We start from the raw sequence: 18,146 nt of genomic DNA, 5'->3' as shown, positions 1-18,146 counted from the left end.
CATTTCTCTTGTCTCTCTCCTCTATCATTTCTCTTATCTCTCTCTCCTCTATCATTTCTCTTATCTCTCTCTCCTCTCTCTCCTCTATCATTTCTCTTATCTCTCTCTTCTCTCTCTCTCTCCTCTATCATTTCTCTTATCTCCCTCTTCTCTCTCTCCTCTATCATTTCTCTTGTCTCTCTCTTCTCTCTCTCTCTATCATTTCTCTTGTCTCTCTCCTCTCTCTCCTCTATCATTTCTCTTGTCTCTCTCTTCTCTCTCTCCTCTATCATTTCTCTTGTCTCTCTCTTCTCTCTCTCCTCTATCATTTCTCTTGTCTCTCTCCTCTCTCTCCTCTATCATTTCTCTTATCTCTCTCTCCTCTATCATTTATCTTATCTCTCTCTCCTCTCTCTCCTCTATCATATCTCTTATCTCTCTCTTCTCTCTCTCTCTCTCTCCTCTATCATTTCTCTTATCTCTCTCTTCTCTCTCTCCTCTATCATTTCTCTTGTCTCTCTCTTGTCTCTCTCTCTATCATTTCTCTTGTCTCTCTCCTCTCTCTCTCTATCATTTCTCTTGTCTCTCTCCTCTCTCTCCTCTATCATTTCTCTTGTCTCTCTCTTCTCTCTCTCCTCTATCATTTCTCTTGTCTCTCTCTTCTCTCTCTCCTCTATCATTTCTCTTGTCTCTCTCCTCTCTCTCCTCTATCATTTCTCTTGTCTCTCTCTCTCTCTCTCCTCTATCATTTCTCTTGTCTCTCTCCTCTCTCTCCTCTATCATTTCTCTTGTCTCTCTCCTCTATCATTTCTCTTATCTCTCTCTCCTCTATCATTTCTCTTATCTCTCTCTTCTCTCTCTCTCTCCTCTATCATTTCTCTTATCTCTCTCTTCTCTCTCTCCTCTATCATTTCTCTTGTCTCTCTCTTCTCTCTCTCTATCATTTCTCTTGTCTCTCTCCTCTCTCTCCTCTATCATTTCTCTTGTCTCTCTCTTCTCTCTCTCCTCTATCATTTCTCTTGTCTCTCTCCTCTCTCTCCTCTATCATTTCTCTTATCTCTCTCTTCTCTCTCTCTCTCCTCTATCATTTCTCTTGTCTCTCTCCTCTCTCTCCTCTATCATTTCTCGTATCTCTCTCTTCTCTCTCTCTCTCCTCTATCATTTCTCTTGTCTCTCTCCTCTCTCTCCTCTATCATTTCTCTTGTCTCTCTCTTCTCTCTCCTCTATCATTTCTCTTATCTCTCTCTTCTCTCTCCTCTATCATTTCTCTTCTCTCTCTCTTCTCTCTCTCTATCATTTCTCTTAACCCTCTTCTCTCTCTCCCTTTCTTCCTCGCTCTGTCTTTCTTTTCCTTTTCCTTTCCTTTATTCCTCGTAATAATATCACATAACACTACACACAGTTATCCAGAATGTGTGTGGAATGTCATTTCGTACGATACTCAACTCTGCATTCTGAAAGGACATTGTGTGTAAGACCTACCACACATGACAGCATATGGCAGGGTAGCCTAGTGGTTAGAGCGTTGGTCTAGTAACCGGAAGGTTGCAAGGTCAAACCCCCTAGCCGACAAGGTACAAATCTGTCGTTCTGCCCCTGAACAGGTGGTTTAACCCACTAGGCCATTATTTAAAACAATAATTTGTTCTTAACTGACTTGCCTGGTTAAATAAAGGTCAAATTAAAATGCTGAGATTTGCATATCAATCACATGAATTGCTAAGTATAAAGAAATCCCACATAGTCCAATGATTCCAGTCCAGAAATGACCTATGACCTGTGGGTCCATCAGTAATTGCTCCTGTAATACAATCCGTTGAGACAAGTATCCAGGTAATGCAATTTATGCCATAGTGCCAAGAGAAGACAGACTGTCCCATTATTACACCGGCCTGAGAATGAGCCATACATTTCAACACTTGCTCATATCCGACTGTGAGTAAAATGCTGCTGTCCATCTACCATATAGATTCATGTAGATGTAAGATAGAAGATGGTACGTAGATGAGATTTACCATACAGTGCACTGGATTTGTAGCTCTTGTGTTTCAACTGCTAAAACATGTCGCAGGGCCACAGCCTGTGATAATATCTTCAGATCAACGATCCTAACATTAGCTCTGACATAACGAAAAACAAATAGTTAAAACTTCCTAGTATTGGTCTGTTATCGTGTTAAGAGTGTGTGGGGCTCCACGGCAGGACAGCAACAACTGATTGAATAGAGTTGACCTCAACACCATTAGGTGCTCCAGCAACATGCATCAACCAGGCACGGTTCCTTATTCTGCAGATGAACTACCTCTCAGGCACAGAGATGAATGGTCCTGTCTCGTCTAATGTAATATTTGTTTCTACTCCTTGAAGTCTCCATTCCTGCTAGTCTCCGTCTCCATCTGACTTCTTCATTGTATTACCTCACACTTTATTCCCAAGACGGACTGGGGAACTGTGGGTCGGCGGACTGTGCATTTTCATCCATCTGCTTTTGTTTCATTGTCTAATGGGTTTTTTCTTTCTTTCTTTGCTGAAAGCTCTCTCTCTCTCTCTCTCTCTCTCTCTCTCTCTCTCTCTCTCTCTCTCTCTCTCTCTCTCTCTCTCTCTACTTTGCTGGCATCTCCTCTCTGCTCCAGACGTTTGCTGTCGTTTGTCTGTGAGCTGTCTGTCTGTGACGGGGCTAAGGCCCTCCAGGAATTCAAAATGCCATTGTGGCATTTTTTTTTTTTCTTCAATAATAAAGAGAAGTAGCTCTAACCGTCCTCTGTGAATGTATTTACTCTCCCTCAGCGAATCAAACTGACTTTCTCTTGTTCTCTCTCCACGTGTCCAGAAAGGACCCCGGGTGTATTTGATCCTGTGTGTTTCTGTTGTTATAAGTCATTGTGTAACTAAATGATCACTCTTATATGCCTATCAATGAATCAACTTTGTAAGGTACAGGAAAGGCCCTAAACTCATCCGTGTGAAATGCCAATACCCATGCATTATGCATGCTGTTTTAATGTCTATGAAATATATATTACATTCATATCAACTCATGATGTGAGCGACATGCAGCATTTAACCAGGAATCATCTCTATAATTGATGACAGACTCACTGATGCCAGAGCTAAACACAAACACATGTAGGCTAGTTTGTTCACTCATATCATGCTTAATAAACAACCTGTGTAGGCCGACAGTGAAATGGTTACTTGTGACTAATCAAATGTGCTTTGAATTGTTATCAATGACATTTATGAGAAAGTAAACAAACTAGCTGACATGTGTTTGATATTACAGCTTGTTGTTTTTCTGCATAGGTTTCAGTTACATCAGCTTTCACATTGAGAGACCGAGGCTTTCGAGAGACAACACGGTCTCAATTGAATATGTCAAAAATGGTGACATTGAACCATTGTGGTCGTTCATAACCCAAGCTGATGTGTTTAGTTAGGCTAGAACACAGCACCAGATACCGGCACTCTACCCTGTGAAACCAAGTTAATGTGAACCGCTTTCACAACTCTCACCCCTTTATAGGCCCCAAGGATCTGTTAACGTGTCATCTAGTCAACAAGCCTCTCTTGTGGTGACCCTACGCAGGCAGTAGGGGGATGTACAGTTTTCAGAAGCTGCAGTTTCACTGCTGATCGAGGTTTTGAAAACAGACCTACAAATATCCACAATATCCATCTCTTTAACTCATTTAACAGACAAGCTGGTAGTTTATAGTGTAACAGATTTGATTTTCTCAAAAAACACAATGTAATTATCTGCATAATTTCCAATCCCCCATATATATATATTTCTTATTTTCTTAAATATCTTTTCATTCTTTATTATTTTCCCCTAACCCTACCACCCTCATGTATTTGGAGTAAACTAATGGACGACAACACTTAGGCTTCTACTTCCAGCTTATACAGACTACATACATTCTGAAGACATGGTACATTTTACCCTAGTTATCTTTTTAAATATTTTATTTTATCGTTCAGCAACCCTCAACCTCTCCCATTTGTTATGTTTGTTTGTCTTTGTTTGTTGTGGTAATCTGTAAACATAAAAAAACGTGGTGACAGAGATGGATTGTCATGCTGGTTTATTTCATGAAGCTATTCTCCTGGGTGTTTCCAACATGAATTGTTGGAGCAGATGGAGCCAATGAACAAGATGGTGATATGTAGAAGATGGACACTGGGCTTGTAATTGAATAGCGTGTCTTTATTTGTCCTAGGTGTTACCAGGTATGAGGTATTGGAAGAGCAGATTGAAAAGGCAATAATCTGTGATTTTTCCCATTACACAGAGAACAACATAGAATGTTGTGTTGTCTCTCTGAATGAATTTTGTTTTTACTTTTATCCTGGACCAAAGAAACATGAACATTACTTCTCTAGAAGACTGGATTTATACGCCATTCGAAACAATCAATATTCCGATATATTTGAGCTACGTCCAGCAATATCAAAGACATATCTGATCATGTTGGTGAACTTATTTCAGGATCATCAAAGGGATAGTTTGTTGAAGATAATCGTTAAGGGATTTGATTAGACTTGGACTCCGTCGGTGGTACTCTGGTAATGCAGGCAATGGAAACGCCACAGTATTTGAGCCACATCCCGCCAATATCACAAGGCTAATCAATATCAAAGACAAAATCATCAAAGTGATCAATCAGCTAACGGACGTGAACAGTATCAGCAGTAGATTACTACGTCATCTGTTACCACGCTGCTCATGCATTATATACTAACTAGGATTTCATCACTTAACAATGTTTTATGAGTCACAAAATCCTCATCTTCTGCCAACATTTCTCTGGCCCATCTGTGATACATACATTAACACCACAGAGCTGGGGAACTTTCTCCAAGTCCTGTATGACACCCATGGTCACACCATTTGGTCAAGTAGCTCCATTTCCCACACAGAGATGCATTATGTTCTTTCTTTCTCCTTTCTGATGGTGAAAACTTCAACACGTCTTGATAGTTATAGATGTGCACGTGGACAGTGGCTCAATTTCTATACCCAGAAAAATGCCCTTTGTGCAATGCCAGAAATATAATAAGATGTTCAACTGCAGGCTTGTTTACCTACTAGTACTGCTTGGATTTTGAGGGCAGTTCCTTTTCATCTTGCTGCAGCGATTTCAAACACATTGATGTCTCAGGCAAGTTTCTCAGGCTAGGTATCAGGGACTTGGGTTATCAGATGATATCCTACTGGGTTTTCTCCATGAACACCCTGAGGGCTGAGTCTACAGTGCTGAGGCTACAGGAGGCTTGTCAAGTTCTGACCTTAGTTAATTTGTTTTGATGTCTTTGTGTTAGGTTGGTCAGGGCGTGAGTCGTGGTGGGTTGTCTATGTTCCTTTTTCTATGTTATATTTTCTACGTGTTTGGCCTGGTATGGTTCTCAATCAGAGGCAGGTGTCGTTCGTTGTCTCTGATTGAGAATTCTACTTAGGTAGCCTTTTCCCACCTGTGTTTTGTGAGTGATTATTTTCTGTTTAGTGTGTTTTGCATGGAGCTGTTTCGTTTTTTTCACGTTGTTCTTTTGTATGTCAGTGTTCAGTAATAAAACATCATGAACACATACGACGCTGCGCATTGGTCCAATATTTCATATTCGTCGTCAGACGACGAAAACAACCGTTACAAGGCTACAGAAGGCTGTGTTCCCCATGCACCGTTGGAAGGCCAGTACAATATTATCGATTCGGGTAGAGCAGACTAAGGACACGTAGATAAACAAACAGAACAGAGAGCATTAGAAGATGCTTCATCTAAGACAGTGGGATATTTGTGGGGGGGTGTGCGCTGGTGTTGGAGTGACACCAGCACACACCCCCCCACAAATATCCCACTGTCTTAGATGAAGCATCTTCTAATGCTCTCTGTTCTGTTTGTTTATCTACGTGTCCTTAGTCTGCTCTACCCGAATCGATAATATTGTATGCAGTGTGCTGAGTGACGTGTATGCTGAGAATGTGGGTGTGAGTCAGTGGGTGTCTAAAGTGAATGGGGATGTGTGGTGGGCTGTAATGACTACTGAAGATGTGTGGGGCGGTAGTGACTCATAGTGGTGTGTTATAGGGGCTGGTGATGCTGTCGGGCCTATCTCTGGCAGCAGGTGTTACATCAGGACCAGACATGATTCATCTGCTACTGCTGGGTTTGACCCTGAGGGTGGGAGGTACAGCAGGGGAGAAGGGACAAACTGTACAGGCTTCCCTTCACCCACCTTCTCCCTCTCTGATCTCTCTCACGATCAGCGTAAGCACCCTGAGAAACAATATGCTCCTGAGATCCTACTTATAGACAGTCTCCCACACAACACACTGAAACAGCACACACACACACACACACACCAACACGCTTTTCCTATTCAGATACATGCAGTGATAATGATCCAGCAGCATCAACATCTCGACCTAACCTCCCCAGTACAGCTTGTTAATGGCCCAGCGCTTGTTCTACTTTGCACGTTCACAACCATCTGACTGATATTCATGTCGTAACCCCACAGAGGACCCCAGTCACACATGATCCTATGGTTCTAACTAGCACTGGGCTAACGTTATTGGCGTTTAGACTTTTATCTATATGGCCTCATCGTTAGCAATTCCACGCCAACAAGCAGAGCCAATGAATGAGTTAAAATAATATCACTGGAACAAACAAACAAACGCATCTCGTGTCACATCCAGAGGAGGGAGCTACAGTGCACTTATAAAAACTGTCTCTATAACTAAATATATTTGTGTGCAATTCACTTAAAAAGTATAAATATTAACAGTGACTAAGGACATATTTTAAACGGAATCAGGACATCCATGGGAATGAACTAACCCCAGAGTCTTTGACATGCTGTTGGTGAATTAAGCTGAAGTGTCATCTCTAGTGTGCAGCCTTGTGTGTGTGTCTCTCTCTCTCTCACACACACAGAGACACAAGCACACACTCCCTCAATCTCTCCTCCCTCTCTAACTTTCTCTCTCTTTCTCGCTCTCTCCTGCTCTCTCTCTCTCTCTCTCTCTGTCTCTCTCCCTCTCCCTCTCCCTCTCCCTCTCCCTCTCCCTCTCCCTCTCCCTCTCCCTCTCCCTCTCCCTCTCCCTCTCTCTCTCTCTCTCTCTCTCTCTCTCTATCTCACTCTCAGCTGCGTCTGTGCAGATCTCACAGTGAGATGGTAATTGTGAGAGACAGTTACCATATGAGTCACAGTCATAATCATAGACCTTCCATTTATTTCCTCTCAGCCGCTTATGGTCACACTCGTGAGAAAATAGGTGTCACGCGGAGCATGCACGGGTGTGTGTGTGTGTGTTTATGGTCAATAATACACGAAGTAAGATGACATTGCTCTTTAATATATGCTAATTACAACATAGACTAGATTCTCTTTAGCCCTATATACTGTTGGACACCTCGCATGGGATGTCCTAGATGGCTACAATGAAGAGCCTGGAAAATAATTGGCTAATTGTTTTAGGGGGTAATTGTTTCCAAAAATCCTGTTACTGAAAGCGTGTCTATAATCTGTAACTCCTTGTCCGTCCATCCGGAATGTACAATGTGTGTATATCTCCAAACTGGCACCTATAACTCTGCTGTGTTTTTTTTTTTGGGGGGGGGGGGGGGGGGGGGGGGTGGCTCAGATGGTTTCTACACAGATAGCCACACATTATACAATCAGGATTATACAAGGAGTAACGGAATATAGATATGCCTTCAGTAACAGGATTTTCAGAAACAAGTACCACCTTAAAACATTTTGCCAGTTATTTTCCAAGCTATATATGGCTAGATTGTCCTTATTTTCATGCTGCCATTTCCTGACAAACATATTCTGAAGTCTTATAATGCCTGGGGACTGGGCGATATGGCCAAAATATCATATCATCATATATATATGTAACATTCTTTACAGTGTGACGGTATTTAATGTTTTTGAATAGTAAACGTTCTAAATATGCTTCATGAGTAGTTCATGACCCTAGGGTGGCCACACAAATTAGATGTGATTTCAATGGGGCTTTCTCCATTCTGCTTGTTTTATTTTGTTCAATCCAATTCCGTCATTTCCTGCACTCATTTGTTAGCATTTGCACACTGTGCCACTGTGCATGATATGGGCAAAATATCTAGGCCTAATTAAATGGTGAACTGTTGGAATCATCTATAGCTGGAATATACACTAAGTGTCCCAAAAATTTGGACACCTTCCTAATATTGAGTTGCACCCCCTTTTGCCCTCAGACCAGCCTCAATTCGCCAGGGCATGGACTCTACAAGGTGTCAAAAGCATTCCACAGAGATGCTGGCACTTGTTGACTCCAATGCTTCCCACAGTTGTGTCAAGCTGACTAGATGTCCTTTGGGTGGTGCACCATTCTTGATACACACAGGACACTGTTGAGCGTGAAAAACCCGGCAACATTGCAGTTCTTGACAAACTCAAGCTGGTGCGCCAGGCACCTACTACCACACCCTGTTCAAAGGCACATCCATATTTTGTCTTACCCATTCACCCTCTGAATGGCACACATACACAATCCATGTCTCAATTGTCTCCAGGCTTAAAGATCCTTCTTTAACCTGTCTCCTCACCTTCATCTACATTGATTGAAGTAGATTTAATAGGTTACATCAATAAGGGATCATAGCTTTCACCTGGATTCACCTGGTCAGTATATGTCATGGAAATAGCAGGTGTCCCTAATGGTTTGCATACTCAGTGGAGTGGGCAGCACTTTGAATATATTGTTATTTGACATGACAATGAATGAAGAAGCCAGGGAGGAACTATTGTGAAAGAGTAGGAACCAAAGTGTTGGTCAGGGTTTCCCAGAGAACACTAATTAGATGTTAGATTACATGTTTTCTCTTATTTCATGTAGCTAGCACAAGCTAACATATTTATGCTTTGCCTATTCCTCTTTGATTTAGAAGATACCATTGCACAAACAACGTGTTGATCTTTGCCTACACCAGAACTGGTATCAGGCTGTATGAGCTAGCTACGTTTGCTTTGACTATTTGTACATTTAGCAAGCTAGCTAGCCAGCTTACTTACATTAGTGGCTAACACAATTTATTTTACCCACAACTTGCTAAGTAAAGACAAACTAGCTGTTTGCAGACAGTAAGACACACTAACTAATTGTGTAAATATAGAACGCTTGTGGATTTATATTAAGAACCAAAGTGGAAATCAACTTTGTTGTTAACATCTTGTTGCATCTGACCATGCATACAGTGTGACGGCATGCCAAGTGCTCGTGACTCCGTGGTTGTTTGGTTGAGCAACAACCTGAGTGACGGGGCAGGGCTTGGTGTGGGATGCGCATGGGGAAGCGACATGCAGGAGGAAAGAGAGAGAGACGACACGAGTAGCAAACGGAATCAACTAAACAAACTGACATAACACGTGCCAGAGTGGCGTATCACATTTAACAAACCAAACACTGAAATATCGTTATAGAAGGTAGAGTAAAAACCCATACCGGTCCGTGCATCACTCCCGGTAAAATACAGTACACCGCCCAGCCCTAGTCCAAACCCTCTCATCTAGCTGATGTAATCACACACACGCTGTACTTTCATCTCATACCCAGCGTAACAATTATGGATCAGCTCTGGCTATGTTTCTGTTCTGTGACTCACAGTAGAGAAGCATGCCATCTGTTGGTCAGCCAGTCCAGTCAGGTTCTGAGATTCATGTCAGAGACCACAAGTAGGTCAGGGCACTGCTTCAGAAGCCATTTTGGATAGGGGGAAGAGTGCAGGAGAAACAGGTGAAGGTAGACAGGAGAGTAGGGTAGAGGCAGCCTAGGACGAGAGAGACGGGACTGGACAGGAAACGGGAAAGGACAGACAAGAGGGACAAGCCAGGACAAGGAAATGGACGGCGGAAGGAGTCAGACCATGGTAGAAAAGACAAGCCAGGAGGGAAGAAATGTACAAAAAAGGTAGGTCAGGACAAAAGGGAAGAGACAGAGAGGAGAAAGTGAGAAAGAAGAAATCATCAAGGAAAGGGACACAGGAAACAAGTGTAAAATCAAGTTAGAGGCAAACAGCTGTTTAAGAGTAGGGAGGATCAGTATGGCTCTGTAGACGGCTGACCAGAGTAAACAGCCAACATTGCAGAAGAGAACCTCCCTCTACATTTTATAAAAATCTTGTCAATATCAGAATATGTGGGGAATCTAGTTTCAGGCTTTTCTTTTACACCTGCTATGTTAGGTTTCCACCGAGGAAGAGTTGCTACACACAGACACGTTTACACACACAGACACACACTGATCTGGAACATCCAGAGAAACACTGGCCACTGATTAAACAGTCACAGTCTCTATGTGATCGAAACACACAGGCCGTTCATTCTCAAGACAAAAGAGAAGAACGTGAAAAAACAGATTCAATTCCCTCCTCGACTTTTGCTGCAGCCTATAATGAACCTAAGACTCTGGAAGAGGAGAGGAAATGAGTCCCGTGTAGCTCAGTTGGTAGAGCATGGCTCTTGCAATGCCAGGGTTGTTGGTCAATTCCCACGGGGGCCCAGTAGGAAAATGTTTGCACTCACTACTGTAACTCGCTCTGGATAAGAATCTCTACTAAATTACAAGAATGTTCAATGAAATTCTAGCGAAGAGGAGGGATCTGTTGTTGTGGTAAATGTGGCCCCTAGACAACGGAATTATTGTTAGTCATTAGCTTAAGTGCTAATAAAATAGCTTAGCTTGTAATAAGCTTATCGCGTTTAATGCACCACTAATGCTTCCTTTCCCATACATATTCACACATAACCCATAGAGCCAGCCGGAGATCTCTCTCAAGTGAATAATACTGGCATGGCATGCTATCCTTTCGTGGTCAGAATACACAGATGAGTTAGGGCCGGCCATGAATGTCTCTCTCTAAGATGACATTTTATCTCAATGAGACTAACCTGGGTGGGCTAAATGAAGATCATAATGATGAAAAAAATAAAGACGAAATGTAGATGTTTCATTCATGGCATTCTCTTCACTTAAATGTGATGATGAGGAAGCTTCCACATAATGAGTCTATCACAGTCCAGTGCAATCCAACTGCAACCTGGTGAAATACGGCAATGATCTAATAGCACAAACAGTGGCTGACGCATGATTGTCCTTTCCACAGGCTGATGGTGCTGAAGTAAGCCACCAACTTGACAATTCCACACATCCAACAGAGTGAGTGTGCTACTCTTATTATAAACTGTGTCCTTATAAGTTAATTATTTGTTGCCTCTGTGTGTGTGTGTGTGTGTGTGTGTGTGTGTGTGTGTGTGTGTGTGTGTGTGTGTGTGTGTGTGTGTGTGTGTGTGTGTGTGTGTGTGTGTGTGTGTGTGTGTGTGTGTGCGTGCGTGTGTGTGTGTGCGTGTGGGCATGGGTGTGTGTAATTGTGCATACGTGAGTGGGCGCGTTCTTGCATGAGATCGGTACTGTTATCCAATAGCCTACTTTTGAAACGATATTAGTTCGACTGCAATGACAAAACCAATAACCCTTGAAGTGATTTCCCGATATTGCTGTCGCATTATTTTAATGTCAAAGCAGTAGACAGTGACACCGCAGCAGCACTTTCTCAATATGAACCAATATGACCAGGGAAAACGAGCCAGAGCTAGAGGACTTACCGCAGTAGACGATTAAGAGACTCGTCAACAGTATCACAACCCAGAAAGTTGAAGACATCCTTGGCCAAGGGTTGGCATCCGTACGTTTAGTCAACCTTAAAGCCGGAGCCATTGAACAGAGCGATACCCTCTCACAAAAATCAAAAGTAATTTCACCAGCCAGGTCTTCCTCTCACGAAGCGCCTCTCTCCACGTGTAATCCTTGGAAAAAACATGTTGAGAACGAACCTCTCATTGCAAAAGCTCTCATATGGCTATGCACCCGGTGCGTAAAAAAGGTAGCATCTTCTTGAGGTTCGCAGTTTAACGAAAAAAAGGTGTCTTGGAAGGCTTGGAAACTCCCATGTGACGCAATTAAATGTTTCGTATTCCAAAAATAACCCACTTCTTAGTGATATTTGTAGAAGTAATAGGCTAGTTCAGGAGAATCAGGAGAATGGGTTTGGCATCCTGAAATCGCAGTATGATCTCCAATATGATTGCTATAAAGGACTGAAAGATGCAATCACGTGTAACGCAACGTCGTAGAGCTCCTCTAAATCAACTGTGGTAGAGGATGTGTGAATCGTTTAGACTCCCAGGTAAAGAAAAACACTGGAAATATGTAGTTCGTCAACAATGTCATTTTAAATCTGATAAAGAATAGCATATGGGATCTACCCTAGAAAGAAAGTCCTTAGAGATCACAAGTCACTATTGACTGTCCTCAAACCCAAACTTGTCGATGATCACCATCATGCGCACAGTTATTCTATACTGGTCGAATAAAACGGAAGATTGAGAGAGAAATAACGAGCGAGAGTGTGAGAGAAGTAGAGAGTGAGCGCGTCGTAAATTCCCTCCAAATGATTTTGAGACTAGAATGTGCGTTATATCGCTGGAATAAAATAATGTTCCGAAAAATAAAACTACATCTGAAATCTATCCCCAATAAACATCTAATAATGTGGTTTCTTCAAGCAGCCCTCCCTAAACTAACATACTGGGATGCTCACAGGTGGCGTGTGTGTGTGTTGATTTTTAGGATAGAGTACAGGCTGTATCTGTTAATGCATTTCCTGGAAATAATCAAAATCACACACATACATGTCAAACACAACATTGTGTCATCTGTACTGAACATAGTTTATGTCCTATAGTGTAGAAACATTTCAATAATGTCATATAGTGTAGAAACATTTCAATAATGTCAGAGGACGTTACTTGATTGATAGTGCCTAAACATATCATTTATTGGGAAGAAATCGCATAGCAACTGTGTCCAAGCCGGCCCGAACTCGAAGTTCAGCCCCACTTCTACTGGACAGCGCCCCGACTGCATATCAGCACCACGCGTCTACTGGACAGCGCCAGTGACGGTCGAATAGCAGAAGATAAGTGCTGTACATTTTTGTTTTTAGGGTATGAGCCACTATGCATTAATTACCATGTATTAACGACCTGATTCATTATATCTAATTAATTAATGCCCTATATTCGAAATATTATATCTATATATATTTTTTTATAGTAGGGATTGTATTTCTACGATAAGGCAGTGTGTGGGCCATATCATCTTTGAGTGGTTTATAGGTCTATCTCTTGGTTAGCATTGGCCTACAAACCATTCAAAGACGCTATGAACTGGGCCCACATACTGCCTTACCATAAATACAGAAAAATTACTATATTTCTATGAGCCTTACTCTCTTACTTACTTTAGTGATCTGAAAGACCCAGAACTCAGAGTTATGCTTAGTTATTCTAACAGACAAGCACTGAGTCTGAATACTATTTTCCACTACATCAATTCCACCCTCACCCTCTCTCTTCCCACATCAGGACTTAAGCATTTAAAATTCTAAGCCTGTTTTAAATGGAAAGCAGTGCATGAATAGATAGTTGGAATGAGAGCCAGAGAGAGACAGAGAGAGAGAGAGAGAGAGAGAGAGAGAGAGAGAGAGAGAGAGAGAGAGAGAGGGGAAGGGAGAGAGGGTGGTTGGCATGGTGCCCGCACAATGCTGGCAGTGGATCAGGTACAGCGGGCCTGGCCGCGACTTGGCACGAGGCACACTCACCCAGCGCTCGCTGCATTCATTCCAGCCAGGAGACAGGGCAGGAGGTGTGGCCTACATATGTTTTTTTTTAACTCCCTCACTTTTTTCTGATTGGTTTTTCCAAGCACCAAATGTACAGTCTGCTGATAAGGGTAGAAATGACAAGGGATGAATAAACAGGGATGTGGTAGAAAAGATAAACCTTGTTGTGAATGAGCAGCTTAAGCTGCAATCCATGGCCGATGGCATTCCTCTGTAATAGCATAATCACAGCACATTTATTCTGAATATTGATGGGAAGAAGCTTGATCACATAAGCATCGTGCATGAAGAAATAGGCCTATATAGTTCATTCAAAAATCAGGTATTAGTCATTCAATTAGCATTTTGTTATTCTGAAAGTGTGACCTAAGCTCTTCTTGTATTCTCTTCCTAAAAGTTTGTGTTAGAGTTTGAAAACTCTATGTCTCCCTATTCCAGTAGACTAACTTTTCTTTCACACATTCTCAGGTCACAATCTACAGATTTTACAGACTCCTTCCTGAAGTTTTGTTATTCGTTTTTGGGTTGTGTCATATGGCGCGAAGACAGGGTTCTGTCCTGGGCTTATCTGTTCTGTATGAAACCCAGACCCAGGCTGTGTCCCAAATGGAAGGCTATTCCCAATACAGTGCACTCCTTTGACCAGGTCCCACATTAGATGCACTATGAAGGGAATGGGGTGTCATTTGGGATGCAGTCCTAGCCCTCCCTGTGGTGCTTCTGTTCTGGTAATACACCACTTAGTAGGGAGCCTCTCCTGATGCTACCTCACGCATCCGTCTGCGATAGGGTGCATCCCAAACGGCACCCTATTTCCTACAGAGTGCACTACTTTTGACCAGAGCCTGGTCAAAAGTAGTGCACTATATAGGCAAAAGGGTGCCATTGGCTACGCAGGCTTAGACCAATCTGACCTTCTCTCTCTGCTACTCTCTGCTATCCCTTTGATCTGCCTAGACGTGATGACTTCCTCTTTATTGGGACTGGCTGGATCGTGAAGTGCCTCTGAACTCAGCTTGTCGCCCACTAAGCCACGCCGGCCCACTGAGGACACTTCCTGGTGGGAGAGATTTACTATACAAACCTACTAAACAGCAGGTGGTGATCCATGGTTAAAACAGTAATATATAACATCTACAGTAATATTGGTGTTTGGTGAAGTTGTCCCTAGTCACTGACCTTGGGTCTGTTTAGCATTTCCCCCACTAATGGTTAAGGCTAGGACTGGGGGTGGAGAAGATAATACTAGCTCTGCACCGAAACTTCCCCCTGGAGCACACTATATTGTTCAAACACCATTCTCACTAATTCACCTTGATTCTAAAGGATCCTGAGGTCCATGAGAAATGACTTCCATCCATGCATATCAGCTTAATCAGGTAGAGTTTGTTCTCTACTGCACTTGGAGACTTCAGAAGAAGTACTTTTTGTATGGTGTTGTATCCACTTGTCTCCGGTGCTGTAGTTACAGTCTGCTACAGAGGACCTCCCAAATGAAGCCTCCAAAAACACATTCATTATCATGTTTGAGAAAGTCAAGTGGGTTGTTTCTAGCTGAACGTCCTAGTTTCAAATCACAGTGATTGAATATGGGTAGACTAGAATGTCTTTTGTTTTTTATTTAATGAATCACTTTAATCAGGATAACATAGGCCTACTCTGCATCCCAAATGGCACTGTATACCCTATAGTGCACTACTTTTGACCAAAGCCCTACATAGGGAATAGGGTGCCATTTGAGACGCAAACATAAACATCCTGTACAATGTACAATGCTCGCAGCCGGAACATACTGTAACAACATAATTAAACAGTGTCATTATACAGTACATGTTCCAATGCTTCAAAAGCTGGAATTTTTTATGAATACCTGAGTGCCAGCCAGGGTGACCGGGGCACTGGGCTGTGATATGTGTGTGTGTTTTACTGTGTGTGTATTTGTGTTTGGCCCCTGATGTCTCTCTGCTCATATTGTGGGTGCTCTCTGATATTTTAAATTAGAGAGAGAGCGAGAGAGAGCGAGAGAGAGAGAGAGAGAGAGAGAGAGAGAGAGAGAGGTTATTACTAAAGCCTGGTTCATCTTCAAAAACATGTCATGCTAAGGTGAAAATGCAGTCCTTATGGCACTGAACAGTCCACAAAACAATTGCCTGGTAATCTAGACCAGTGGTTCCCAATCTTTTTACAGTCCCATACCCTTCAAACATTCAACCTCCAGCTGCGTACCCCCTTTAGCACCAGGGTCAGCGCACTCTCAAATGTTGCTTTTGCCATCATTGCGAGCCCATAACACACTCGATACAAGACGTTTATTAAACATAAGAATGAGTGTGAGACTTCAGGTGACGCAACTTAGGAAATGGCTGCCTAGTTTTTCGTACAGCACATCGGATTGGTATTTCCCCCCTAAATCACTAAATTCCTTATAATAATTGACACAAAATGGAAAAGGGGAAAATAGGAAAAGGGTGTGAAGCTGCAACAATAGCCTGTAACAAGACAGAGGAAGATAGTGGCTTGAAAAAGTATGTGAACCCTTTGGAAATACCTGGATTTCTGCATAAATTGGTCATAAAATTTGATCTGCTCTTCATCTAAGTCACAACCATAGACAAACACAGTCTGCTTAAACTAACAACATACAAACAATTCTACGTTTTCATGTCTTTATTGAACACGCCGTGTAAACATTCACAGGGCACAGTGGAAAAAGTACGTGAACCCTTGGATTTAATAACTGGTTGACCCTCTTTTGGCAGCAATAACCTCAACCAAACATTTTCTGTAGTTGCGGATCAGACCTGCACAGCGGCCAGGAGGAATTTTGGACCATTCCTCCTTACAAAACTGTTTCAGTTCAGCAGTATTCTTGGGATGTCTGGTGTGAACCGTTTTTTTCTTCTTGAGGTCATGCCACAGCTTTTCAATCGGGTTGAGGTCAGGACTCTGACTGGGTCACCCCAGATGGCATATTTCATTCTGTTGTTGATTTACTTCTGGGGTTTTGGGTCACTGTCCTGTTGCATCACCCAACCTCTGTAGAGTTTCAATTGGCAGATAGCCTAAAATTATCCTGCAAAATGTCTTGATAAACTTGGGAATTCATTTTTACGTCAATGATAGCAAGCTGTCCAGGCCCAAACCATGATGCAGCCCCAAACCATGATGCTCCCTCCACCATACTTTACAGTTGGCATGAGGTTCTGATGTTGGTGTGCTGTGCAGTGCCTGATTTCTCCACACATAGTGTTTTGTGTTCCTTCCAAACAACTCAACTTTAGTTTCATCTGTTTCATCTGTCCACAGAATATTTTGCCAGCAACGCTTTGGAATATTCAGGTGCTCTTTTGACAGCAGTGGCTTCTTCTGTTGTGTCCTCCCATGAATACCACTCTTGTTGAGTGTTTTACATACTCGTCAATAGAGATGTTAGCATGTTCCATAGATTTCTGTGAGTCTTTAGCTGACACTATAGGATTCTTCTTAACCTCATTGAGCATTCTGCGCTGTGCTCTTGCAGTCATCTTTGCAGGACGGCCACTCCTAGGGAGAGTAGCGACAGTGTTGAACTTTCTCCATTTATAGACGATTTGTCTTACTGTGGACTGATGAACATCAAGGCTTTTAGAGATACTTTTGTAACCCTTTCCAACTTTATGCAAGTCAACAATTCTTCATCTTAATCTTCTGAGATCTCTTTTGTTTGAGGCATGGTTCACATCAGGCAATGCTTCTTGTGAAAAGCAAACTCAAATTTTGTGAGTGTTTTCTATAGGGCAGGGCAGCTCTAACCAACATCTCCAATCTCGTCTCAATGATTGTACTCCAGGTTAGCTGACTCCTGACTCCAATTAGCTTTTGGAGAAGTCATTAACCTAGGGGTTCACATACTTTTTCCAACCTACACTGTGAATGTTTAAATGATGCATTCAATATAGACAAGAAAAATACAATAATGTGTGTGTTATTAGTTTAAGGTCACTGTGTTTGTCTGTTGTTGTGATTTAGATGAAGATCAGATATCATTTTATGACCAATTTATGCAGAATTCCAGATAATTCCAAAGGGTTCACATACTTTTTCTTGCCACTGTGTAATCGTCGACAAAACAGAGATGGCTAATGCTTGCGCAAATAAGCTAGCAGCTGCAATAGAACCCTCATTTCGTGAGGTGATAAAGGAGGAATTGAGCGTGGCGCTCACAGGCTTGCGAGAGAAACCTCGACAAGATGTACGAAAATAACTAAATGAGTTCAAGAAGGACATTAACCAGAAACTCAAATAAAACAAATAAGAACTTCACAGCATATCTACAAGAATGGAGGATGCATAACAGCGCATTGGGGAAACAAACACATGGAACACTGCAGTCTAAGAAATACTTGAAAAGTATTTGAAAAGCCATCACGCACCACAGGCAAAAGTGACAGAACT

At 42.2% G+C, this 18,146-nt stretch overlaps 1 protein-coding gene across 1 annotated transcript in view; it reads right to left on the bottom strand.

Moving 5' to 3' along the window:
• The window catches only part of LOC109865044 (chemokine-like protein TAFA-5), a 165,767-nt gene extending 153,448 nt beyond the window's left edge, over nt 1-12,319 (bottom strand). Inside the window, exon 1 of the mRNA XM_031798461.1 lies at nt 11,635-12,319. Within this exon, the coding sequence (XP_031654321.1) occupies nt 11,635-11,746 (112 nt within the window). The 5' untranslated portion in view covers nt 11,747-12,319. The remainder of the gene's footprint in view (nt 1-11,634) is intronic.
• Between the last annotated feature and the right edge of the window lie 5,827 nt (nt 12,320-18,146).

This window comes from Oncorhynchus kisutch, linkage group LG19 (genome assembly GCF_002021735.2).
Source record: "Oncorhynchus kisutch isolate 150728-3 linkage group LG19, Okis_V2, whole genome shotgun sequence".
NCBI classification, from domain to species: Eukaryota; Metazoa; Chordata; class Actinopteri; order Salmoniformes; family Salmonidae; genus Oncorhynchus; species Oncorhynchus kisutch.
Note: the sequence above shows the minus strand (reverse complement) of the source record. Positions and strands in the feature narration are given on the sequence as shown.